General features: G+C 43.7%; 1 protein-coding gene across 1 annotated transcript in view; it reads left to right on the forward strand.

Annotated features, from left to right (window-relative positions):
• The first annotated feature begins 2,042 nt into the window (after positions 1–2,042).
• The window catches only part of ARSJ (arylsulfatase family member J), a 30,549-nt gene continuing 9,144 nt past the window's right edge, over positions 2,043–23,447 (forward strand). The window contains exon 1 of the mRNA XM_050320691.1: positions 2,043–2,658. Within this exon, the coding sequence (XP_050176648.1) occupies positions 2,300–2,658 (359 nt within the window). The 5' untranslated portion in view covers positions 2,043–2,299. The remainder of the gene's footprint in view (positions 2,659–23,447) is intronic.

The following is a 23,447-nucleotide window of genomic DNA, read 5'->3' on the forward strand; positions in this document are numbered from 1 at the left end:
GGCAGTGGGAAGCTGCAGCCTCTGTTCTCCTGTACCCCAGTAGCTGTACTGTCTTGTATCTGCTTAACAATATATACTGTTTTCTTACTTTCCAAACAATCTGAATTCCAAACTCTGCTTTAAATGATTCCGTTGTTCTGCTCACTGACCTTGGTCACCTCCTTGGGAATGATCCCCTCCCCAGCCAGCCTCCTGCCAAGCTGAATTCTTTGGATGTGTTGGAAATATTTTGATTCTCTGAGCAAAATTATACATGGCTAGTTATCTATATGTAGATACCATAAGGCATGGGCTATATAATAACTATACCATGATAGGTGATATTTTAAAAACAAACTGAAGAGTTAATGAAAAATATATTTAACTACTAGAAAAAAAAATATGCATGCATGTGATCAGATGTTTAGTAAGATGCTCTGATGTTTGACTGGGTCCAGGGTGCTACTACAGCTTATGTTAAAAGGGCGTCATAATTTATGCTGTTAAAAGCAAAATATCATCACTAATCTGAATTGCACTTTACCTTTTATAGGTTTAGGTTTCTATATGTATTCTTTTGGTCTTGTAAACGTGGGGAAAATGCAGTAGAAAAAAATGTGAATTGAGAATTCTTTTAAAGGGGATATAATTTCAAGGAATGATAGAATGGTTTGGGTTGGAAGGGGCCTCTAATTCCAACACTCCTGACGTGGGCAGGGATAGTATTATATGAAAATTTCAGGGTTTCTTCAGTTTAAGATTTTGGATTTTTTTTTTTTTAAGAGTTGGAGTTTACATGCTGTAAAGTTCCTCTGATTTCAGGAGATGTTCCACTTCAGGGGTTAAACTCTGTAGGTTTTCCAGCGCAGACGTAATCTTATTGTATTACTTTTCAGTGTGGACAAGCCCTTACATCGCACACTGAAATCCACTTTTACTTCCATGTTTCCCTGCTGTACCATTGCAAACTTCAGCACAAGGCTTAGTTATTTCTGAACAGCTCTTTTTCAACAGAAATATTAGCGTGGGGACACTTTTGTGCAGCCTGATGTGAGCAGAACCAGTTAGATTCAACCCAAAAGAAAGTTTCCTCTAGACAGCACGACTTGATTTTAATCCAGGAGGGATCCCAGAGGGATGCAGGCCAGTCCGTTGGCAATGACCAGCTGGAGTTTAGCACAGAGGTGCAGGAACTGGAGGATTCGGTCCAAGTGGCTGTTTAAGAGTTAATGCTTTGTAAAACCCAGTTTGAGTGAGAGTTGTTCCTGTCATGCTGACTCACGTTAGACAAGTCAGACCTGCAGATTTACTTTAGTTCAGCCTAATCGTGCATGAATGTAAGTTTCTGCTTGACTCAGTGTCTTCCAGGACGGGGTGAAGTTGCATTTTGCAACTGCAGCACATTCGTACTTCAACCCAAATTCTTAAAAATTGTTGTATTCTGCAAAGGCGCATTCCTGGCGTTTGCCACAGCCCCGCCAGAACTGGCGAGTTTGGGATTTGGGGCCGTTTTGCGGCTGCAAACAAATCCGGTACGTTCATACCTTCCAGATGTTTGTGGCCATGTCGGAGACACTTAAACCAATCGATATTTGGGGGGGGATGTGTGTAGGACCACCTCGCTCTGGGGGGCGGCTGGCTGGGCGGGGAAGGGGGCTCTCCTCTGGGATGCGGGGGCGGGCGAGGGAAGAGGAGGAGGACGTGCGGGGAGAGGGGAGGAGAGGGAAGGGCAGAAAGAAGTTGCGGACAGGGCGGGCAGGGGCAGGAGCCGGGATTGCGGAGGGGGCGGGCGGGGAGGAGCGGGGCTGCAGGCGCTCCGGGGCCCGGGTGCCCGTGTCCTCCGGCAGGGCCGGGGTGTCCCTGTCCTCCGGCGGGCCGGCAGCCCCGGGGCGGGGGCGAGGGCGAGGGAGGGAGGAGGAAGAGGAGGGCGGAGGAGCGGCTCGTCCCGGCAGCGCCGGCGGGGGCGGGCGGGGCGGCACGTCCCGACCCGTCCCATCCCATCCCGGTGCCGTCCCGTCCCAGGGCGCCGCGGCTCGCCCCGCCATGGGCACCGGCCCCGGGACGGGCTGGCAGCGGCGCCCCGGCGCGGGGCCGGGGGCGGGCCGAGGGTGCTGTGACCCCCGGCGGGGCCCTGCCCACCCGCCCGGCTCCGGCACCGGCTCCAGCGGCTGAAATTGCCCAAGCTGGGGTGACTGCGATGTCCCCCGGGCGGCGGGACCCCTGACGGGCGCTGCCCGCCCCCGAGGCCGCCTGGCTTTGTTGGGATTTTGTTGGTTTGTTTCCTTCTCGTTGCCGTTTTCCTCCCGTCCCGCCGCGGTGGATGGCCCGCGGTGGGCGCCGCTGGCCGCGCCGCCCCTGCCCGGGCAGGATGGTGGCGGCGGTGCTGGCCGGGCTGTCCCTGCTCAGCCTCCTCACCTGCGGCTACCTGGCCTGGGGCAGCCGCCGCACCGGCCCCGGCGGGACCCCGCTGGCAGAGGAGCCCGGGGCCGGCGCCCCTCGCTCGCAGCCGCACATCATCTTCATCCTGGCGGACGACCAGGGGTTCAGGGACGTGGGGTACCACGGGTCCGAGATCAGGACGCCCACGCTGGACAAGCTGGCTGCCGAAGGGGTCAAACTGGAGAACTACTATGTCCAGCCCATGTGCACGCCATCCAGAAGCCAATTGATCACTGGAAAGTAAGTTTGCTACTACTTCGTCATTCACTCTCTCAAGCCTAAACGCTGTCCCTGTCGGAAGCAGAATGGGTGACCCTGGGCGGTTCACCTCTGAGATATCCTGTAGGCAGAGAGGAGCCCCTCTGGTTCGCTTAAAAACCTCCAATGAAACGGACTTCTAACATGTTTGAAATAGGCAAATAAAGCTGTCTCAGCGAGGCAGGAGGGTTCAGCACTGCGAGCTGCCCCGCAGAGCGCTGGAGCACGTTCATGGTTACAGCATCACTAACATACGTGCTACTTGTCAAGTAACGTTGCTATGGCTGGGGAGCGATCAGCTTCGCTTGGCTGGGTGATTTCCGAGGCACTTAGAGGAGGAGTCGTGTCAGGGAACTGCCAGCCTTACCTTTTTCCCTCTGTGTTTGCTGCCGTTGCATCACGGGTCTCGCTGACACTGACTCAATGGGAGTTCTCTCCAAGGGTTGTCCTGAATTTATGAGGTGGTTCCCCATTGTGTCACACGTGGAGGAGCGCAGGGAACCTGGACTCCCTCTCAGCATCCTCACAGCTGCAGCATCCCTCTTGTCACTCTGCAAACCATTAGAAACTTTTCTCTTAAGCCACTGAAATAGATGCCTCACCCAAATGGTGAAAGCAGTGGATTGGTATCCATCCAATGGTGTTTATTGTGGTCTGTTAACTAAATAATCAATTACCCAACCTCAAAGCCTTCTTACATCAGAAGGTTAATGAGGATTAAGGGGGAGAGTGTATGCATTGGAACTGTAGGAACAATTTCCAAATACCTCCAAGTGTGGACCCATTTCCTCTGCAACAAAACTGCCTTGTTTCTGTTTAGCTTAACTCCCTTTGACAGGAGCAGGGAACTCTTAAAAGAGCAAAACATAATGAGAGGAAAAGAGTTTATTTTCTCCTTTCCTAGAGCATAAACAGGAACAAGGCAATGTTAATATTGCTGCTAAAGGAACACATGTCAAATAAAACAAGCAACTGGCCTGGTGTCTTGCATCTCCATATGGTAGAGCTGGAGATAATTCCCAGTCTGGGTCTCGTTCCCAGACTTACTGGACCAGGGAGATTTGCATGAAGAGCTGACAAGGTTATCTAGAGCAAGAATGCAAGAATTCCACACAGGTTTTTGTTTGGGTTGGTTTTTTTCCTTTGTGCAAACCGTGTCTCAGAAGTTATTTCGAGACACCTCCTCAGTCATTCACGAGAACACAGTTGCCCTGCGGCAACTAAAGCAGCAGCTTACAAGGGAAACTTGTATCAGGACAGCGTTTAGCTGTTGTCTTTAAAGGCGTGCAGCGGTTGGGAGCCAGGAGCTCCGCCAGCAGCACGTAGCCAGCCAGCTTTCTGAGGACCGTGGTTTGGGAACCAGTGCTTTACAAAGGGAATGTCATGCTGCACTGGAATGACTCACACAGCAGCTAGAGCGATGGGATGACCGGGTTCCAGGGGAACCAGGGTGCCGCTCTGGCTCTTGGAGGCTGCAGAGGTTGTCTAAACATGAAAAAGAAAGGAAGTCAAGAGTAGCAGTAAGTCGGTTTAACTCTTTTGATCCTTCTCTAAATACAACAAAAGCTAGGCGAGTTCTGAGGAGCCCCGTGCTTTCCATCGGCTCGCCAGGCGGAAATGGCTCTGCAAATCTGCCTACTTCGGGTTTGGAACCTCTTATAGGAAGAAAGAAATTTACTTATACTTGCTTTTTATTTTCTTAGTCTGCTATTCTAAAACCCTTAGAGCATTTGTGTGTGTGTGTGTGTGTGTGTGTTGTTCTACTTTAGGGAAAAAGGAGCAGCAGAGAGAAAGAACTGCCTCGCATGACTGAGAAATCAAGGAGGGCTTGGCGAGGGGTTAATAGGCTGGGGAGAGTATTCACAAGGCAGACTCAGAGAATACTGTTTCCATTCTGGCCGAAGATAAATGCTTGTGATAACTGCTTTTAAGGCTTTCTTACTAGAGGCACCTTATTTAAAATGCCAGGACTTGGAAACTTCCAATCCGGGACAAGTGCTGTTATGTCTTGAGTTCCCAAATGTGTTAGTTCAAGGCTAGAAGCCTCCCAATACACATCCCATGCTTAATGTGGAATCACAGGTTGGCAGGGACCTTTAAAGGTCATCTCCTCCCTGCCAGGGGCAGGGACACCTTAAACTAGAACGTATTGCAGACATGTCCTTACTGATGGGTCAAAACCAGAGGGACCAGTGTAAACCAGAGTCACGAAGGAGCCCTGACTGACGTTGCCAAGTGGAAGTTAAACTTCAGGCAAAGAGACTTTGAGCAGCCCAAAATCTTCATAGGTCTCCAGCCAGTTCCTCTGAGGCTTGCGTAGGTAAAGAGACCCTTCCTTTGGTGGCTGTCCCGTGTGTGAATGAGCACAGGGAAGGTGGCTGGGAATGACATGTTTAAAAGGAAGAGGCAGAATTAGCTGCTCCTTTTCCTGTCCGTGCTGTACCACAGCTGGTGAACTTGTCATCCTGACCACTTCTTCTTCCCTCTGTTTGCTTTCTCATCCCTCGTGCTGGTTAGAGCAGGGCAGTGGCCTGTGTATACTCAGGAGATTACTGGCCTCTGATAACCTGTAGAAAGGCTGTAGGCATGTTTGGGCTTTGTTTCTTTTTTTATTTCTACCAGAGGGTATAATTGAACATAAATTGTCCTCCAGAGGAATTGTTTTGTGTGATACAGTATTTTTGTGGTTGTTTTCCCCTTGAAAGTGACAGGTGTGCCTCAAAAACTAAATTTAAGCAGAACCCAGCTTAACTCTAAGACCACCTTTTAGCTCGCCCGTGAAAGAAATGAAAAAATAAACACATTTCTGTTGTTTATGTTACTGTCATTTACACAGAAGAACATAAAAATAGTGCCTGAGACTTCAAATCTTCGAGTTCTCCCTGCTAAGGAAAAGGGAGGGGATAGATACCCAAGGATACCCACACAGAGAGCCATCTTCACTCTTTTTAAGTGAAGAATTATTGAAGCACAGTCAGGCAGTTTCCCAAAGTATTTTAAGAAATTTTGTAGGTTTATGGCCAACAGGACAAGTATTCCTTTGAGACAAAGACTATGAGCTTAGATGAACATCTGTTGGGGTAGCTGTCCCGATTCCATAGAGGGCATTATGCAATGCAGTGGCATTTGCTGGAGCAATACTTAATTTAGCGAAGGAATTTGAGAACTAATCCTGACTGATAAGAAGGAATCTAGATCTAATATGCCATAAGTGTTTTTGGCATTCTGTAGGCAGCAGACACCTCCTTCCTCCTCTAGGCTCCCAGTTTTCTGCTGACCATCAGACTTGTGACCCCAGGACCATTACATGCACTGGAAGGAATCCCTGTGGGCCACAGGAAGGTTCCTCGGGAATGGGGATCTCTCTTTGTAGGGACCAGTGCCCAGCTGGAGTTCCAGGTCACTGAGGAGTCTGAACTCCCTTTTGTGAGCCATGGAAGCCCTACACAAATCTCAAGAACGAGCTTTGCACAGTGGATGGAATGTGGAGATGGAAGGTGTCGAAGAAATGTTGAAAGTCTGGGGAAATAAATCCTTTTTTCCCCTGGAATAAAATGGAATATGGAGAATTTGCTCATTCAAAGCAGACAGAAATAGATTGTTTAATCAGTAAGCATAATCTAGGTGTTCATTCAGCATAAATAATTCTGTGTGTTACTCTGGGGGATCAGAGTTCCTGGTAAGGCTCCTCTCCCCCTGCCTCCTGGGTGCACCGTGGTCCAACCTGCCATTGCTCTGGGAAGGATCCAGTGCAGTGGTGCGTGACTGGGAAGTTACCCGCTGTGCTCCGAGCTGGAATGGAGGGTCTGGGAGCCTTGACGGGATCCTGGGGAATGTATGTAACACTCCATTATACCTATTCCCTGTTCTGCAGTTAGCAAAATATGAGGGCTGCACAATATCAGCCTGAAGTACCTGGAGGTGATCTGATACTTTATCTGCTCTGGAGTAAAGAGGCTTGGCAGTCGTTGGTCCCGGGTTTAACTCTGATCAGTGTTTCCATTAAGAACCGGGACGATGAAATAAAACGTTCGGATTAAACGCACCAGGAAGGTGGGAGGGCCTGCCAGCATGAAGGGACCGTGGTCATAGCGAACATCAGCTTGGCAAATTAGAGAAATAGTCTGCAAAAAAAAGCAGAATTAAAGCCAGCAGTGATAAACAGGAGATACTCTGCTGAACCAGAAAGGATAACTCTGCAAGCTGAGGATGGTGAGCACCTCCTTACACAGCATTTCTTTGGAAAAGTAGCTGGAATTACAGCGAATCATGCACTGAATATGAGGTCAATGTGTCATGCAGTTACGAAAAAGGCAAAGATCATATGAGCTTGTGAGAACAGGGGAGCCTGGTAAGTTTGTGAGGCAGCCCTTCTGCTCCATGGCTGGAGCACTTATGCCCAAACTTGGGCATCATTCTCCAAGAGCAATCTGTGCATCACTGGAGAGTGTCCAGAGAAGGGTGATCTGATATCTCAGGGAGATAACTGTGGGGTAAAGATCTGAAGAAATGGAGTTGTTTAGTCTAAAGAAGAGAATAATGAGAAGGCACGGGGTAAATCTCCAGTATTTGAAAAGCTGTGTGTGCAGTGCCGTGATGGGTGGTACCAGAAATCAGGGGCTTTCTGGAGCAGGGAAAACTTCATTTTAGGCAACAGGGAAAACTTGCAAGTCTGAAGGTTGTGAAACACCGGAATAGCCGGATTTGGGAAATTGCTGAGTTTCTTCATCAGCAGTCATTAAGAACAGGCAAGACAAATATGTCGGGAATGACATAATGTAGTTGGATCTGTCTTGGGGAAAAGGGTTGAGCGGGATGGTGTCTCTTCCAGCTCGGATCCATCTGTGGCTCGTTTGAAGTACAGATTAACTACAGAAGGCGTTTGAGGGGCAGTGTGCATGGAGGAGTATTAAATGCTAGCAATGATTTCAACGTTCACTCTGAGAAAACACCACGTTAAAGTTGCACTTCAGTTTTCTCCTAGAAATCCCTGTTTTCTGTATCCTCCTTTTCTCTGGAAATTTTCAAGATTTCCCCCCCCAGGCCTCATAACTCTTGCAGTATGTCATTGTTTATTTCTGCTGACATCTTTCAGGACTGTAGGTGGGACTACTGCCAAAGATGTTGAGGTATCTTTTTCCACGTTCATCTTCTGTCCTTCCCTTAGGATGACACTGTCCATACATACATCTATGTGCAGCATGCACCGAGAACAAATAATTAGATGCAAGAACTTCCTTTCTTTGTTTTCTTCTGCCTCTGTGCTCTCATTCAACACAAGATTAGGTCCAGGTACCGAGCTGCTCTGTGGTCTTAAGCCGTAAGAAGTCAGTCCACACCACTCTAATTATGAATGTGCAAAGGAGCACGTGGAGGAGAGAGCTGGAAAGGAAACTACTTGCAAACAAACACAACGTGGAGAAAGTAGCAAAGGTTGTGGTGACTTTCTCTTGCATCACTCTCTGGCAGCATTTAAGAACCTTGTTTGAGAGTTTAGGTCCATTCATAGGACAACCACAGCGTGAGCTGACATCTAAAACTGACTATATTGGGCAACCTGACTTTTGGTTTTCGGTGTCCAAATTATACCCAGTGCAGGAAGTTAAAGAAGCAGTTGGAAATACATTTAGAAAACCTGTGACTGCAAATTAGCTCTGAGGAGTTTAAGGTACAGACTTTTTATCCAGTGGGGCTTTTTTAACTGTTAAAGAGAAATTATATTCTGTGGAAAAGTTACACTTAAAATAATTAAGCAGTTTAGTTCATTCAGCATTGTTCCTGCTATGTGTGTTTTGTACTTGATGATGCACCTTGCTGCCTGTAGCAGCAATTTGAATATTTGAATGAGTGGACTCCTATTCAGCTCTCCCTTTTCACTGTTGCTCTTCCTTCAGGAGGCCCTTTAAGTGAATCAAGATAGGAAACTGAGATGGGTGCCTGAAAATAAAATGGGAAACAAAAAGATGGGCTTTGCTTTCACGTCGAAGGATTTAGACCATATTGCATGGAACAAATCAAATTAATGTTTTTCATTTACATGCTTTACATTTCACAGGAAGATTTTCCAGATTCATGAGCTAAAGGTTAGAATAAGGGAATAATCTGTTTAGTTTCTTTCTGTGACACTTTTGTGGGTGATAGTACCAGACCCAGGGGGTTGTTCTCATAATTTTGTGTATCTGACTTCTGGGTTTGAGTTTTGCTGCGCTTTGGGTTTGAAATCAATCTGTGAGATTTCCTATTTCCCCTGCATTTGTTACCTTGTTTTGCCTTGATTCATAATCAGATTTTCTATCCTGAGGTGAGTTTGCTCAGTTCTAGAACCTCTGTTTCAGGGTGAAGGGGGTAATTTCACCAGCCTTCACTTATTCCATTCATATAAATAGCACAAGGCAAGGGAAGATTGTTCCTATGTGAGTGATCTGTGTAGGATGTGTTTGCTTTCTCTGTATCAGTGGTCTTTTTATCAAAGCTGCCCAATTTATTGGTTTTCTTACTTAAAAGACCTGGCTGGTGACTTCAATGTAAATTGGGAGGCTGAAATGAAACATGAGGAGTTCAGAAAGAAACCGAGACAAGCCTAATGGGTAAAAAATTTAAAGGATTAATATAAAAGATGTTTTAACCATTGAGATTGAAAAATTTTAAATAGGGAACTTCCTTGTACCTGCTGGCTCCTAATAAGAAAGAAATTAAGCATGTTTCATCATTCCAGCTCAACTGCAGCTGTAATATGTTAATTAGTGGTGTCAGCTATCACCTGCTTATTAATTCAGGCTCTTATCAACATGTTATCAAGCTCTAGGTTGGAGGGACAGGATGTTGCTAGAGCTGGAAAACAAATCTGGGATAATTATATACATTTTAATACGCTTCAAATACAAAATTATCTTCCTAAATGCATGTCTGCAGAGACTGTATTAGATAAGCATTAAAGCAGACATTATTAATATTATAGGTATGTTGTGGCTCCACAGTGTTTCTTTTCAACCTTGGGGCAGAAAATTCATATATAGAAACCAAAATTATTCCTTACTTTGCTTACACTTAAAGACCTGATTAGAGTGAGGACATCTGTACCATGGCAGCTTTCTCAATGTCATGTAAATGCAGCATTCTATCCAAATTACTCTGGCTTTTATTTTGCTTTTCCTTTTGACTTTTTGTGTGTGTGTTTTTTTTAAATTAAAATACTAATTCAGCTTTTTGGAGCACGTTTTAATTCCAATACATCCATTTATCAGAATATTCGCTGTTTTCTAGAGAAATTCTCTTGTGTCCGTTTTCCCCCATTCACTCTCCTTTTATCTTCATTTCTGCATTTTAAAACATTTCTTCCCCTGAAAGAGAATAAGATAACATTATGTAATTTTTCTTAGCATTTATAGAACACAAGTGGGTACCAAGGTACTGCTGTGGGGGCAATCTCTGTGATAATAAGCTCTCATGAGAAATGAGTTCCCTTCTGCTTTGAAGAGGGAGAAAATTACAAATATGAAGGAACGCTGTAATTTGAGGAAAATGTGAAGCTGGAGGGAGTGGAGAAAATCAGTCTCAGGGCAGGGGGAAGCAGTGTAATATCTTTAGACTAAATATACTTTAATAGACATACTGGTGCCTCACAGATTGTGCCTCTCTGAATCCAATAAACTTTGTCCAAACAATATTTACCATCACATTTTATCTACTTAGTTTCAGTTGTCATGTATCACAGTTGATAAAAGTCGTAGAAAACCGGGTTCCAGGGGACCCCTGGAGCTTCCTGAATCCCTGCCAGCTTACATTGCACAGCAGGGACGTGCTGACTTTATAAACTCTCCTTTATTGTTTGTTTCCTCCTGGAAATGAAACAGTATTGCCAAGTATTCAAGGAATTGGAATATTGACTATTAGGGAATTCCCTAACTGTACCAGATTGTGAATTTCAGTCAAGAAAACTGTTTCATGAACTTCTTTATGTTTAATATTTAAATGTTCTTTCTTTTTAAGGGCCAAGTGATGCAATTAGTGAGTTTGTTAATGACCACAGCATAATGGCAGCTCCTTCCTTAAGTGTTCCATGGGCCTGTTTTCAGGAGCCTTCAGAGGAAGCTGTTCTAGTTTTCTGGCTGATTTCTCTTAAAGCTGAAGGCTTTGACTTTTTTATGTACTTTACTGCCACCATTCCCAGTCAATTCTGATTTGCATTTGCTTGAGTCTCAAGTCTTAAATTGTTTTATGGTTCTGATGTGCCACAATAAAGTCCAGGTGGAGGTGGGGGGGAGGAAGGAACAGCTTACTCCTGTGTTGTTTCTCCTCCTGAAGAAGCACTCTAATCAAAAAATGAAGTGTTTGGGGTGCTTGGTGCTTGGCTTACGGCCCTCTCCCTTCTTACCAGCTTCTGTTTCCGTGTTTCCTGTATCCATTTGAAATTTGGGAGTGCTTCACCTGGTTGTAAAAAAGCTTTCTGCTTGCTCTGAGCTTTCCTGATGGCACCTATTTCTGTCATGCTCTTTCCCACTGGGCAAATGTGGCTCAGTAGTGGATTTAATGTCCTCTCTTCTCACCTCAAGGCTCTGATCCATGTTGCTCCCAGGAGCCAAGTGGGTTCCTTCAGCATCCTTTTGGTGCTCTACCTGCTCCTACTGAATGTGAGCTGGAAGTGCACTGCAGTTTAACAGCCTGAATTCCAGCTGTTATCTCCCACACTGCATTATCTTCACCAGTAAACTGATTTAATGGCACTTTTTTTTTTTTTTTAAATAGATGTAGCTTTTCTTTTCGAGTCCTTAAAGTGCTTTGGAATCTGAAAAGCTGTAATGTCAAGATTACTCTTATTATTCAACTTTGTACCTGAGTCATACCCTCTCACTTCAGTAACAAAAGCATGTATTTTGCTACCATTATCCATGGTGACTCAGCTTAGGTAAGGCAAAATTAAGTTGATGGGCTATTCTGCTTTGTTTTTCTTAATAAACAAGCTGCAGCCTGAGACATCTTAAAAGAAAAAATCAGAGTGACACATTTCTGTATGAAATTATTTCATGCCATTTGAGTTTTGAGGGGGTGTGTGCATTTTTGCTGCTCAACAAATTGTTTCTGGCACCAAGCAGAGGAAGAGCCAAACCAAGTCTTTTTCTCGAGAAAGAATTGTCTCACCCTGTCCTTTAGTTCTCTAATTCTTCAGGTAATTTTTGGCTGAGCAGCCTCGATGTATCTCTCAGATCCCGTGAGAATTTATGTTCCTGTTAATCAGTTTCTGGTGTGCACAAAGCTTTTGTATCCATAAGGAAAGAATATTTATACTTGCCTTATCAGTGTGTTTTAAGGCTGGATTAATTAGAGTTGATCATAGTAGTAAATACACTTTGAAGGGTTTCATATGATATTTTAAAACAGTTTAAAAGCCTGTTGTCAAAGGAGATTTTCCAATAAATACTTGATTTGTACCCTGTAGCTTTCCATCAGTATTGTATTTTAAAACTGGAAGGAAAAAAGCGATACTAACAGGCAGAAGAAGGAACTTCACGAAGTTTGTGTTACTCCTAAGAGTCTTTGGAGAAAGAAAACAAACCTAAGGCAGTTGGACAGAGTTCAGGGGTTTCTAATTAGATATGACATGATATGATATGTGACGTGATGTGATGTACAGGCAAGATTATTCTCCTTTCAAGTTCACCCTTTATTCAAACCAAACGGGTGCTTCCCTGATTTACTGCCAGCCCTGGAATGCAGTTCTCTGCTACTGCCAGCTTGTCCCAGCAGCGCAGGGAAATTTGTTACCCTGGGGTTTGCAAGCTGAGATGGGAAGGAGGTGTTTTTGGTAAAGCAGATGTTCAGTGTCCGGCTGCATTCTGCCCAGTAAGGAATGCAGGGAACAATCTGGCACTCGCTGCTTTGTGTCGGTGGGTAGCTAGAAAACAGTGGTTGTAGAAATCTTAATAAATTACCTAGTCCATCCTTCTTCAGGAAACCATTAAAAAGTATTATTAAAATACGTGGGAATAACTTGTTCCTAAAAGATTTTCAACGAATATTTGCACGCTTTCCCCAGGCGGTCTTAGCTATGATTTTGGTTATAGAGCTTTTAAGTGGTTATAGAGCTTTTAAGTTGTCTAATTTCCATCTTTCTTGCTGAAGTTTAAGCCTCTGATCTCTTGGCAGTTTTCAAGTGAAGAACTAACTTTGCTACAAAAAGGTGATAAATCTCCTGTCCATCTGTTATCACATCTCTGTTCTTCCTTTCTCCAGCCTGAGTGAGATCAGTTCTTTTCATCTTTCCTCATAGATCTTGGTTTATACAACTCTGACGGCTCTTAATGTTCTCCTCTGGACTTTTTATATCTGGGCCTATTTTTTATTGGGAAGTGACACCCAGAACAGGACACAGTGTTCCAGTTAAAGTCTGACCAGTCCCCTCAATATTTTGTTCTGAATCTCAAAGTGTCTAAAATATTTTCACAGTTGAGTAATTGGAAGGCAGTACATCATCTCCTTTACTGGCATGGATTTACCTCAGCAGAAAATCTGGCCCAAGCGTCTGTTTATCGAAGAGTGTTTGAGGCTTTTCCGCTGCTGATGGGTAGGAAATGTCACAAGAACAACAGGTCTGGTGCTATTTTTACCGGCTCAGCTGCGATCTGCAAATTAAAGCGAGCTGATCATCCTTCTGGGTTTGTTCCTGGGAGAACACCCACGTTCTGGTGCAGCACCGGTCCAAGTGCGCTCGAAGCACACCGATCCATAACAGGATAAGGGCCAGCTTGGAGTCATGTCCCCTCTGTGGGTGTTTGGATATGAAGCAAATGCGTTTCCTTTTCTTCTAACAGCCCTGAAAGACCTTTGTCAGCTGTTTAATTGCCATACCTTAAACAGGATGTTGTGTGTTTTACTCAACCGCTTGTACAGGTCTCAATAAGATGGTGCTTTTTTTTCCCAGCTCTGAGTTGCTGCTGACTCATCTTCAGGCTATCAGTAAGCTCCAGATCTTTTCTTTCTGTGAGAAAATAAGTTTGAGCTGTTGATTATTCCTCCTCAGAAGCACAACTCTGTGGTTATTGTAAGTGAGTGGCCTCCTGTTTAGTCCAGGTTATTCCTCTAATTCAATTTCCTTTAGAATTTCAACTCTTCAGAAGACAGTGCAGCAGCTCAACGAGTGCAAATTTGCAGTCTGACCAAGTAATGGAATTAAATCTGTATAAATTTCACCTTAAAAATATATTCATAACCCCTATGAAAATAATCACTAAGAATGTAATTAACCCAATTGCTTTTACTAATTCCTCACAGATGTATGTTAAGAATGAAAAAGCCCGTAGCTCAAATATTTATTCCAAACTCATCATGTTACAACTTGGATTTGCCAAAAGTCTTTTCAGGATTAGTTGAAGAAATTATATAGGCATATCATAGAATGGTTTTAGTTGGAAGGGACCTTGAAGCCAAACCAGTTCCACCAGTGGAAGGGACACTTCCCACTATCCCAGATTGCTCCAAGCCCTGTCCAGCCTGGCCCAGAACACTTCCAGGGATGGGGCAGCCATAGCCTCTCTGGGCAACCTGTGCCAGGGCGTCACCACCCTCACAGTAAATTATGTCTTTTTTGTGATGTCTTTTGGGCTTTTGGAGTCTCAGTTTGGGTTTGGTTTTGAGGTGTTTCTGCTCTCCCTTCTCGGTGTTTCTGGTCCGTCAAACAAAATAATTGTCCTGGGGTTTGGCATTGACCCGTGCCATTGTCAATGCATCCTGCGTAGCTGGAGTATTAGTGGATGTCATCTGCAGGTTGTGAATAAAGATAAGAATGGGTCAGTTGTTCCATCTTCACTTGTTTTGGTATTTCTCTGGAGAAATGAGGCGAGCCATGAGCCAAATGAGCAGCCAGAACCTTCTCTGCAGCCACGGTGTTGTGCTGGAGCTGGCAGGGCAAGGCTGGAACAAGCTGGGAATCCAGGCTGCCCTTTGATTTGGATCTTGACTGTGGAATTCTGATAAAGAAAGGAAGGATTTGTCTTTTACAGGTTGTAATTTCTCCGTAGGTGGGGCTGAGCCTTGTTTTCATAGACACTCAAGATGAAGTTGCGTGAGTGTATTTCGTCACAATAATTGGTCTGTATTGCAGCTTCTGTGTTCAGAAATACAAGTACACTTGTACTCTTTAAAATTCTCCTTCCTCCATTTCTCTGCTTGAGAAAGACTAATTTCATGATTTAATGGGCATTGACATATGAAGGTGTTTTCTTAAAAGACCATTTGAAGCTTTTGGGTCTTTTGAAGCTGACATGTGGTGTTTAACAGCAAGGACAATTCCCACAAAATTACTCTCAGGGCCTGATTAGGTTTTAAAGATTAGAGATGACCAATCAGGCACGCTCCAGGTGTTTCCTCTGCTGTAGCTAATGCTGGATTTTATTAGAAATATGACATTTATTTGCTTTTGAATCGTGTCCAGCAAAATGGAATTGTCACTTGTTATCAGTGAATTGAATTTTGGTTTTGCAAACAAACCATGCATGGTCTTAGAAGCTGTGCCTAAGACTTTCTTGTTTTCCTCTTCAAAGAGCATGGCTTATGATGAGGAGGGTAGGAAAAGAAATCTCTTACTAGAGTGAAACATCAAGGTTATATAAAAAAAATTGCCAGTTTCTTCTTCTAAACTGGTATTACTGGAGAGGGCAAGGTCTGTCACTCAGGCATTCCTCTATGGAAGATTAATCTGCTGTCTCACTTGAACTCTCAGTCCCTGGCAATCAGTGTGCATGGCCAGAGTATTTGGCTTCAAAAAACCACAACAAAAGTGCACCAAACCCCTCACCCTTGTCTAACCTAATTCCCTTGGCTTGCATGAGGGAAATTTTGAATTTAGCAAATGGAACAAGTGTGGTCCCAGCCTGCTCTGTTTGGGAGCAGCTGATAAATTGTGGCAAAACAGTCCTGCGTCCTTGGAATTAAATCCTGCACATTTTTTGAAGGAAACACTTGCAAATATTACCACGCTGCAGAAGTGTCTGCAACAGTTGGTGCTGGTACAACACTGGCCAGGCAGCAATGGAATTAAAATATTTCCCTTCCACCGTCTGCTCGAGGCTTATCAGCTGCTGATGCCACACAGAAACTTGGTCTGCCTGCAGCACCCCATTCCAAACTGGAAAGATTTCCCTGCAAAAAGACTTCTCAAAGAAATCTTTCAGCAGTTTGGGCTCTAACGACGATGCTTTAATTGCAGTCAGTTCGTCTCACCCCAAAACCTCCAGTGCATCAAACTCTACTGCCCTCCATAATTAATAACAGAAGATCAATGGCTTTGGCAGGAGTGGAAATACTCCAGGTCTGCAGAGGTCCAGACTTGGTAGTGACTTTGTATTGGAAAGTGTTCAGCTTGTGAGCCTAAATGAACTAGACACAGAGCATAAATTTAACTTTGCGTCCTTTAAAAGTATAGGCAAGTACTTTATGCAAATGGCCTGAGCACCGCAGGCCCCAGATCATAAATCTCAGTAATTTGTTTTAGGAAACCTTAGCAAAGGGAAGAGATTACTTGGAAATGAACTGTAGAAAAGTTTACTGTAAATATAACTCAGCGTAAACAAAGACTTATTTCAGTGGTTCCTGCAGTTCAAAAACGCAATTTTGAAAATTTATTTTATGGGGGGTTTTATTTTGTTCTTTTATGGGGTTTTTATTACTTTTTTTTTTCTTTTTTGCCAAAGACTGCCAATGACTGCACTTCATCCTACTGTGTCAACCTATATAACTCACGTGGGGAAGAAAGCACGCTCCATGTTTTCCTCTGCCTTCCCTTTCTGTCCAGCAAGGGATGCTCAGTCAGCATCAGGAACTAGGAATGCAACACTCCTACCGTGTCCCTGCCCACAGCAGGAGGTTGGAACTATATGATCTTTAAGGTCCCTTTCAACCCAAACCATTCTGTCTTCCCATGATTCTGGTTTGGTTTTGTTTGTTTGTTTGTTTGTTTGTTTGTTTTAGTGTATTTTTACATTGTTATATCTTTGTTTTGTTATCTAGATGAACCTAAATTTAGGAGCCAGTGAAGCCCCTATTTACAATTTTATTTAATTGCATTTAATATACTCACATGGTTTTGCCATGGTTAATGAAAAAGATATGACTTATTAAAACAGAAATAACTTGTTAAATATAATATGTAATTCCCTTAAAGCTATAATTTGATAAAGTGTGGATTTTGTTAAATGAGTAGCTTAGTTAAATAAGCCTAAATAAACCCAGACAGTCCACTTAGGTAAGTAGAGATTGCCGTGCCAGAAAACTTGACAAGGAGAGAACAGATTGTTTCCCTTCGCTGAAATTTAACCTATTTATGGCACACAAACATTAGTCTTTGAAAAACCAACTGTTCCCACAGTGTGTGTTTGCTGATACCACTCGTCCTGAGTCTGCACCTCATCAATTCGGGCTTTAAAAAGTGAGGAAAGAAAGAAACCACATCCCAATTTGTGGAGGTGGATGATAACACCAAAGCCAGGGAAGCAAGAGCCCAGAGCAAAACTCCTCCTGGGAAAAGAGAACGTGATTCTGTAATTGTTTGAGACAACTCAGTAGAGAAATTCCACTTTTCCTGAAGCTGCATCTTGCTGCTTCAGCTGCCAGTTTGCTTTGGGAGGGAAAACTGCAACGTGCAGGCATGGTGTTTATTTATTTATTTATTTATTTATTCATTTCTCTTCAAGAAAGTAAACTACCTGCAGGTAACGAAAGGCCATCCAAGGCTTTTCAAACAAGCAGCTGAAAACACGGGCACAACCGGGGAGGATTTTGAAGGAGTCATTAGGGCGGGAGAAGCGGAATTCTGTAAGCACACTCCTGAGGGAGTGAGTGGGAGAAATCCTTCTGTGTGGTGAGAGCCTGGCAGAGTGTGTGTGCACCTTTGGGGGGGGTTTATGCAAAGGCCAAGTGTGCTCTGTGTGATTCCATTTGTTCAGCAAGCTAATTTAAACCCATCTTTTCCATCTGTAGGCTAATCAAGAGCTCCGTAGTAGTCAGGCACTTGAGATCTTAAACACTGACAGATTGTCGTTTTGTTTCATTTTCCTGTCTCAGTAACACACCTTGGAAATTGTGGATTCAAGGAGAGAATGAGAATTTTCTTAATTTTTTTTTTCCATCCCAAGAGAAGAAAGCAAAAGGCAATATTTTTTTCAGCTGAGAAAAGAAAAGAAAAAAAAAAAAACAAACACAACACAGGAGGATGAGCAAAATACATAGCTTTTTATTTTGTTGGTTCCAGTATTCTGTTTCTTACCAGCAGGTTGTGTAAACACCTGGTATAGCTAATAATAGGGACAGATGATCTTGGAGGAACCTGGTCTAAGTGGAAAGTTGCCTGCCCATGGCAGGGAGTTGGAACTGGATGAGCTTTAATGTGCCTTCCAACCCAACCCATTCTATGGCTTCAGTAAGGAACCCCAGTGACCCAGAGAGGCTTTTATTCCAGCACATAAAATCCTGAAATGTGGCTGATGCAAAGGATATTTATATGCTCTGAAGGAATACAGATGAGAGATTTTTCCAGAGCAAATGAAATAAAAGGGAGGTTTGTTCATGCTCTAAATCATAGTGAAACTAATGTCTTAATTGTGAGTCCAACTGGGAAAGAGTTGGAACAGCTATTTCAGATCCTGTGCAGGGAATGCAGGTAATCTCAGCAGAGAAGTAGCTATTTCCTTGTCAAACCAATCCTTCCAGCTTAGATCCTGCAATTGCAGTTGGCTGTATTTTCAGGCATAGGGTTTCTTCCTTCATCCCACAGGAATGAGAATGAAGACATATGGGAAGAAGTGAAGGGGAAAAAAAACACAAAACAAAACCAACAAAGACACTTTTCCTCAACTGGAAAGGTTTGGACGATTCTAGAAAGCATTGTTAGTGCAGAGCTATTTAGTTATGTTGGACTGGGATACTTCCATGGGCTGGGTTAAAGGCCTTACAGTAGATATTTTTTTTTCCATAACACTAGAAAACCTTGTGCGCTTTATGAAGCACCAAATATTAGCCTGGGATTGCCTTGGAACAACCTGGGCATCACTGGCAGGTCCAGTTCCAGATATGCAATAAGATCCATACCCATACACAGCCCTAGTTTAATTTTTCTGTGAAAATCAGGGTTTTCATTAATCCTCACAACAAGAGGAGCAACTCTTATTCCTCTTTCAAGTTTTGTTTGGGAGTGGCTAACTAAAAGTATATGAAGAATGAATTCAAAGCTGTTTGAACTTTATGCTTTTAATGTATCAGAATACAAATGTCTCCAGGCAACCTCGATATGAAGTAGAAATTTATTGTCCTTCCAGTTGACTTGTAGCACTGGCAACAAACAGAATCACTGTTGTGGGTTTTTGTTGGGGTTTATCTGGCAGGCCAGGAGGATGCATTTCTCACAGCACAGGAGATACAGTTTCAGGGAGGCACATGGGAATCAGTCAATGGGTCAGAGAAGCTCAGTTCAAAGGCCCAAAGTTCATAAAATATTTATGTGCTGTTATAAAAATAAAGTGGAAAGGGAGCTTATGTAACACACACACACACACAAAAAATGAAGAGCCAGCAGAAAACTTCCTCTCACATCCCACAACTTAAACTGAACTTCTGTAATTCCAGAGAAAGTGTGTCCAGCCGTGGCTTTGCCCCAGCTATCCCGGGGTGTCTGCTGTCTGCACATCCAGCCACCCAGTCCTTTGCCATTCTATTGTTCCTGCACTGGTGCATCACATCTGAGCTGTGCTCGCTGAGACCAAGTGCAGAAAACTAGTTTGCCACAAGAGTTTTATTTCCTTCTTGGCTATAAGAATGCAATCTGCAAGAGGAAAGGGAGAGGAGGGAAGCAACCTCAGCAAACTCACTGGATGGTTTAAGTTTGAATGACATGCCAAACAAAACCACCACCATCCCCAAAAGCAGAAAAAGAAATCTGAACTTGCGAGCTTTAGAAGTCTGGGAGGAAATTATGTTGTCCTTTGTGGTGTCCTTTACACTCTTAGTGCATACTGTTATGTCTAGATTAGATGGCTTTGAAATTTATTTGGATTTTTAGATAAGTATCTATTTGTTTTTAAACTACTGTGCTTACATAACAATACCCACTGCTGGCTGTGTGTATAAAATATTAGGTACTGAAAGTTCTAAAGGAAAACGTACAAAAAATAATGAGAGGCTTGGGCTGATGTTAATAACTGGATCAAGCCCTAATGAAATCATGAAGTTCCCCTCTGATTCTAATGTGGGTTCCATGGATTTTTCATCTTCCCCTTCTTTTATCTCCTTTATTCTGAATACAGGGCAACAGTTGTCGTTCTGACCAGGAGGGATGGCTGCAGTTCCCCTAGGTGACCATCAGTACTGCTTCCCTCTTGGTTAAACAGATTACATGAGAAAGATGGGAGAAACTTCATTTTCCCCAGTCAGAGCCAAAATGCACTTTTAGCCCAGACTCTCGGCTCTCAAGGAATGTGAACTGAGGCTTTATGGATCTTTTTCTGCTCTCCCATTCTATTGCTGACTCTCTGGTCAGCTCCCCTGGGTTTGGATGATTTTGAACACGTGTACATAAGCCTGGCTTTGAGAAGCACATGCTTGACTTTAACACAAATAAAAGCAAAGCAGTTGGTCCTGCAGTTTATCGAGCTCTGCTCGTGAAAAGCTGGGCATGCAATGGACTCTTTAGGAATTTTACAACCATGCAGCCAGATTACCAGAATTCCAAGTATATTAGGTGCTGAATATTGAACAGGCCAACTGGGACAGTTAGTGAAGGACTGGTTCGGTTGCAGAACGAGTTGAAAATATGTTTTACAGTGTGCACCCACTCCTGTGAGAAACCTGGTGGAGTGATGCTGGGTAAGGCCAGGGCTCTGACAGTGTTTGTAAAGTTGGCCATGGCTTAAAACTGTGCACGGGAATGTTGATTTATCAGACTGAAGGGGAAGAGCTGTGCAAGCAAGTTATACAGTGCTATTACTAATAGGAATATAGAGATAAGGATTTTGTTACTGAGTTAGCTGACAGGCTCTCTGGTGGGATCACAGCTTCCTCTGGGCTCCTTCCCTCCTGCATGACCCGTGAGGGCTACACCAAGCAGACAGATTTGTGCAGGGGCTGGCAAAGTCTGGTGCAGCAGAGCTGAGCAGATGTGGTGTTGATGCTCAGCTGTTCCATTCACATCTTCCCGTCCCCCTAAACACAGGCAGCTCTGTGGTCTTGTCACCACTCATCAGCCCTGGGCTGTGGTGCAGTCACAGCCCAGGCACTGCTACGCAACATCAGCAAACCTGCTGTGCTGCTGATTTTCCCTCCTTTAACCCCCCTGGCTCCTGATGAGGAAAGAAATATTTATTCTTCTCGTTCAGGGCAGATGCAAAGCGTGCCTGATTCTTATCTCTTCTCCTTCCCTCTTTTCCCTTTACAATCCTCACAATTCCCAAACTTCTCTTCCCACACAGAGATAACAAGAGATATAACAAGACCCCAAATGATGGTGCTTCTTTGTTTGACATCAGAGCATTTTACTCATTTTGATGTTATTGCCACAATTATTAACCACTGAAATCCATAATTTCACAACCTTGCCAGGACATAAGTGGTTTGGGAACCAGAAAGTATTTGCCACTGATTGAGTAACATTTCACAGAGATAATTCCCCTTCAGAAGAATAGATGGGTTTTGATCTCACTGTTGTCTTTTCCAACTAATGCTTGGCTCCCACCAGAAACCCTGAGGGTGGAGTGCAAATGTGTAGGAGCTGCTCTTCTGTGATGATGATAATTTTGGCTTGGCACCTGTGAGAAAACTGTGAGTATGCCCTTTTCATCTTGCAGCATCAGATTTTTCTTTTAGGGGAAGTTTCGTATTGCAGATTGGGAATCAGTGGCCTTTTGTTAGTTGCTGTAACTTGTATTGATTTCATGGAGATTTAGGGACATGTTTTTGACAATCCCTGTTTGTGTCTTTTGCTGTAAAAATTTAGACTGGTTTCTAAAATTCTTGTGGAAATGCACTTTAGCATCAGTTCAAGAGCAGGCAGTTGTTTAAATCCATCCCATTCAAGAAAGCTCTTCTGTCTCCAAGGAATTTAGGCAAGTGTGGAAGGTCTGTCCACACAAAGGGATCTTCTCAGGGGATCTTGTTTAATCTATTTAATGAAACAAATGCTTTGATAAATACCAAATATGTTTCCCTTTCTCCTGAATGACTAATGTTTCTTAAAGAATCACTACTTCTACCTTTTAATTTTTAATGAATGATCTGTGTTTTCAAGGGGTATCTGCCCTTAAATCACTTATCACAGGGTGTGTGATGCTAATATCACTCTATTAAATGTTTTCAGACAGGGAGAGAAGGCCCCACAGAGGGCAAGCATTTAATGCCGATAGCATCTGTATGTAGGTTCCGTGAATGTGCTAGGAATTAATTGCTGGCTGTGTTGGATGCACACTGCCAAAACTTTGTGTGTGTCCCATTTACACCTCACTTATTCTTATCTAGCTCACTCCATTACGTGAGTCATTTCCGTGGCGTTTTGTCCGGGCTCAAAATCATCGTGTTGACATCTTAAATAAGGCACAGCTTCATTAATGTATTAACATTTTATAGCGAATATTTTATGTGTGCTTTGTCTGCTTTTAGACATAATTGCTAGACATGTAAGAGATGCGGTTTCTAGATTTTTGTTGGACCAACAGTGATGCACCTGTTCCCATTCCACTCCTATGTTATGCTCCATTTTATTTCCAGGGATATTGCACTGTGGCCTCAGTTCCTGTCAGGCTTTTGGGCACTCCTGCAATGCAAACAGCAGAGCAGGATGTGAGTGAGGAGCAGCATAAATGAGAAATTACTGGTCGTTAGGAGGGATTAGGGAGTGCAGCAGCAGCATCCAAGAGAGCACTACTTGTTTTGCTAAGCCGGATTTAGGAGGGAAATAAAGAAGCATTTCTCCAAATCACTTTATTACTCGTGGCATGGTGACCCAGGAACAGCTGTGCTCTCAACCTCTGTCCTGTGTTAGCTGCAGTTTGTGCCTTTCCTTTTTAATGCCGTGCTATACAGCATGTGATATCTCTGATGTGGTAGTTAAAACTTGTCACAGAACTGACTGACAGCCCTGAAACACTGCTCCCCCCACTCCTTCTCCCTGTGCTACAACAGCACACCTACATCCACTCAGATAGTAGCAGTGAAAGCAGTTCATTTCCATGTGGGATCTCCCCTGTGAATAAACAAAGATGTTCCATTTCCCCGTGCTGTCAATCAGGAACCTGTCGTCTGGGGCCCGAGTTGATACAATACTTCATTACCTTAATCCCTTTATGCTTTGGGAGCTGCACACGGTGCTTTTGTCTGATCAAAAATGGACTTGCACATTCTGGTCGGCTCTGAAAAAGGGATTTGGATGCAATATTTCTCAGGTGAATTGGGAAGGAGAAAAGAAAATCCAGTAGCCAGCAACATGTGACAGAATTAGTACACAACTGCTGGTAATCATTGTAAATGAGTAGGTGCCTGTAAGCGCTGTGTTGTAACAAATCCAGTTACAAACTGGTTCTAGCATCAAGGGGAGGCTCCTTTGCATCCTGCCCGTGGTTTTTCTCAGGACTAAAAAGCCCACTTTGAGCTGTGTTGTGCAGCAGACATGGTGCCATCCCTGCTCAGAGGGGTGAGCAGCACAGGAGACTAAGAAACTAATATCCAAGTGTCAGAAGGACGAAAGAATTAGAAGTCAGTTGGGATGCTCAGGCTAAAAACCCTGCTGAACAGGGGAGACT

The sequence above is a fragment of the Myiozetetes cayanensis genome, unplaced genomic scaffold (assembly GCF_022539395.1).
Source record: "Myiozetetes cayanensis isolate MyiCay16 unplaced genomic scaffold, myiCay2020 scf24, whole genome shotgun sequence".
Taxonomy (NCBI): Eukaryota; Metazoa; Chordata; class Aves; order Passeriformes; family Tyrannidae; genus Myiozetetes; species Myiozetetes cayanensis.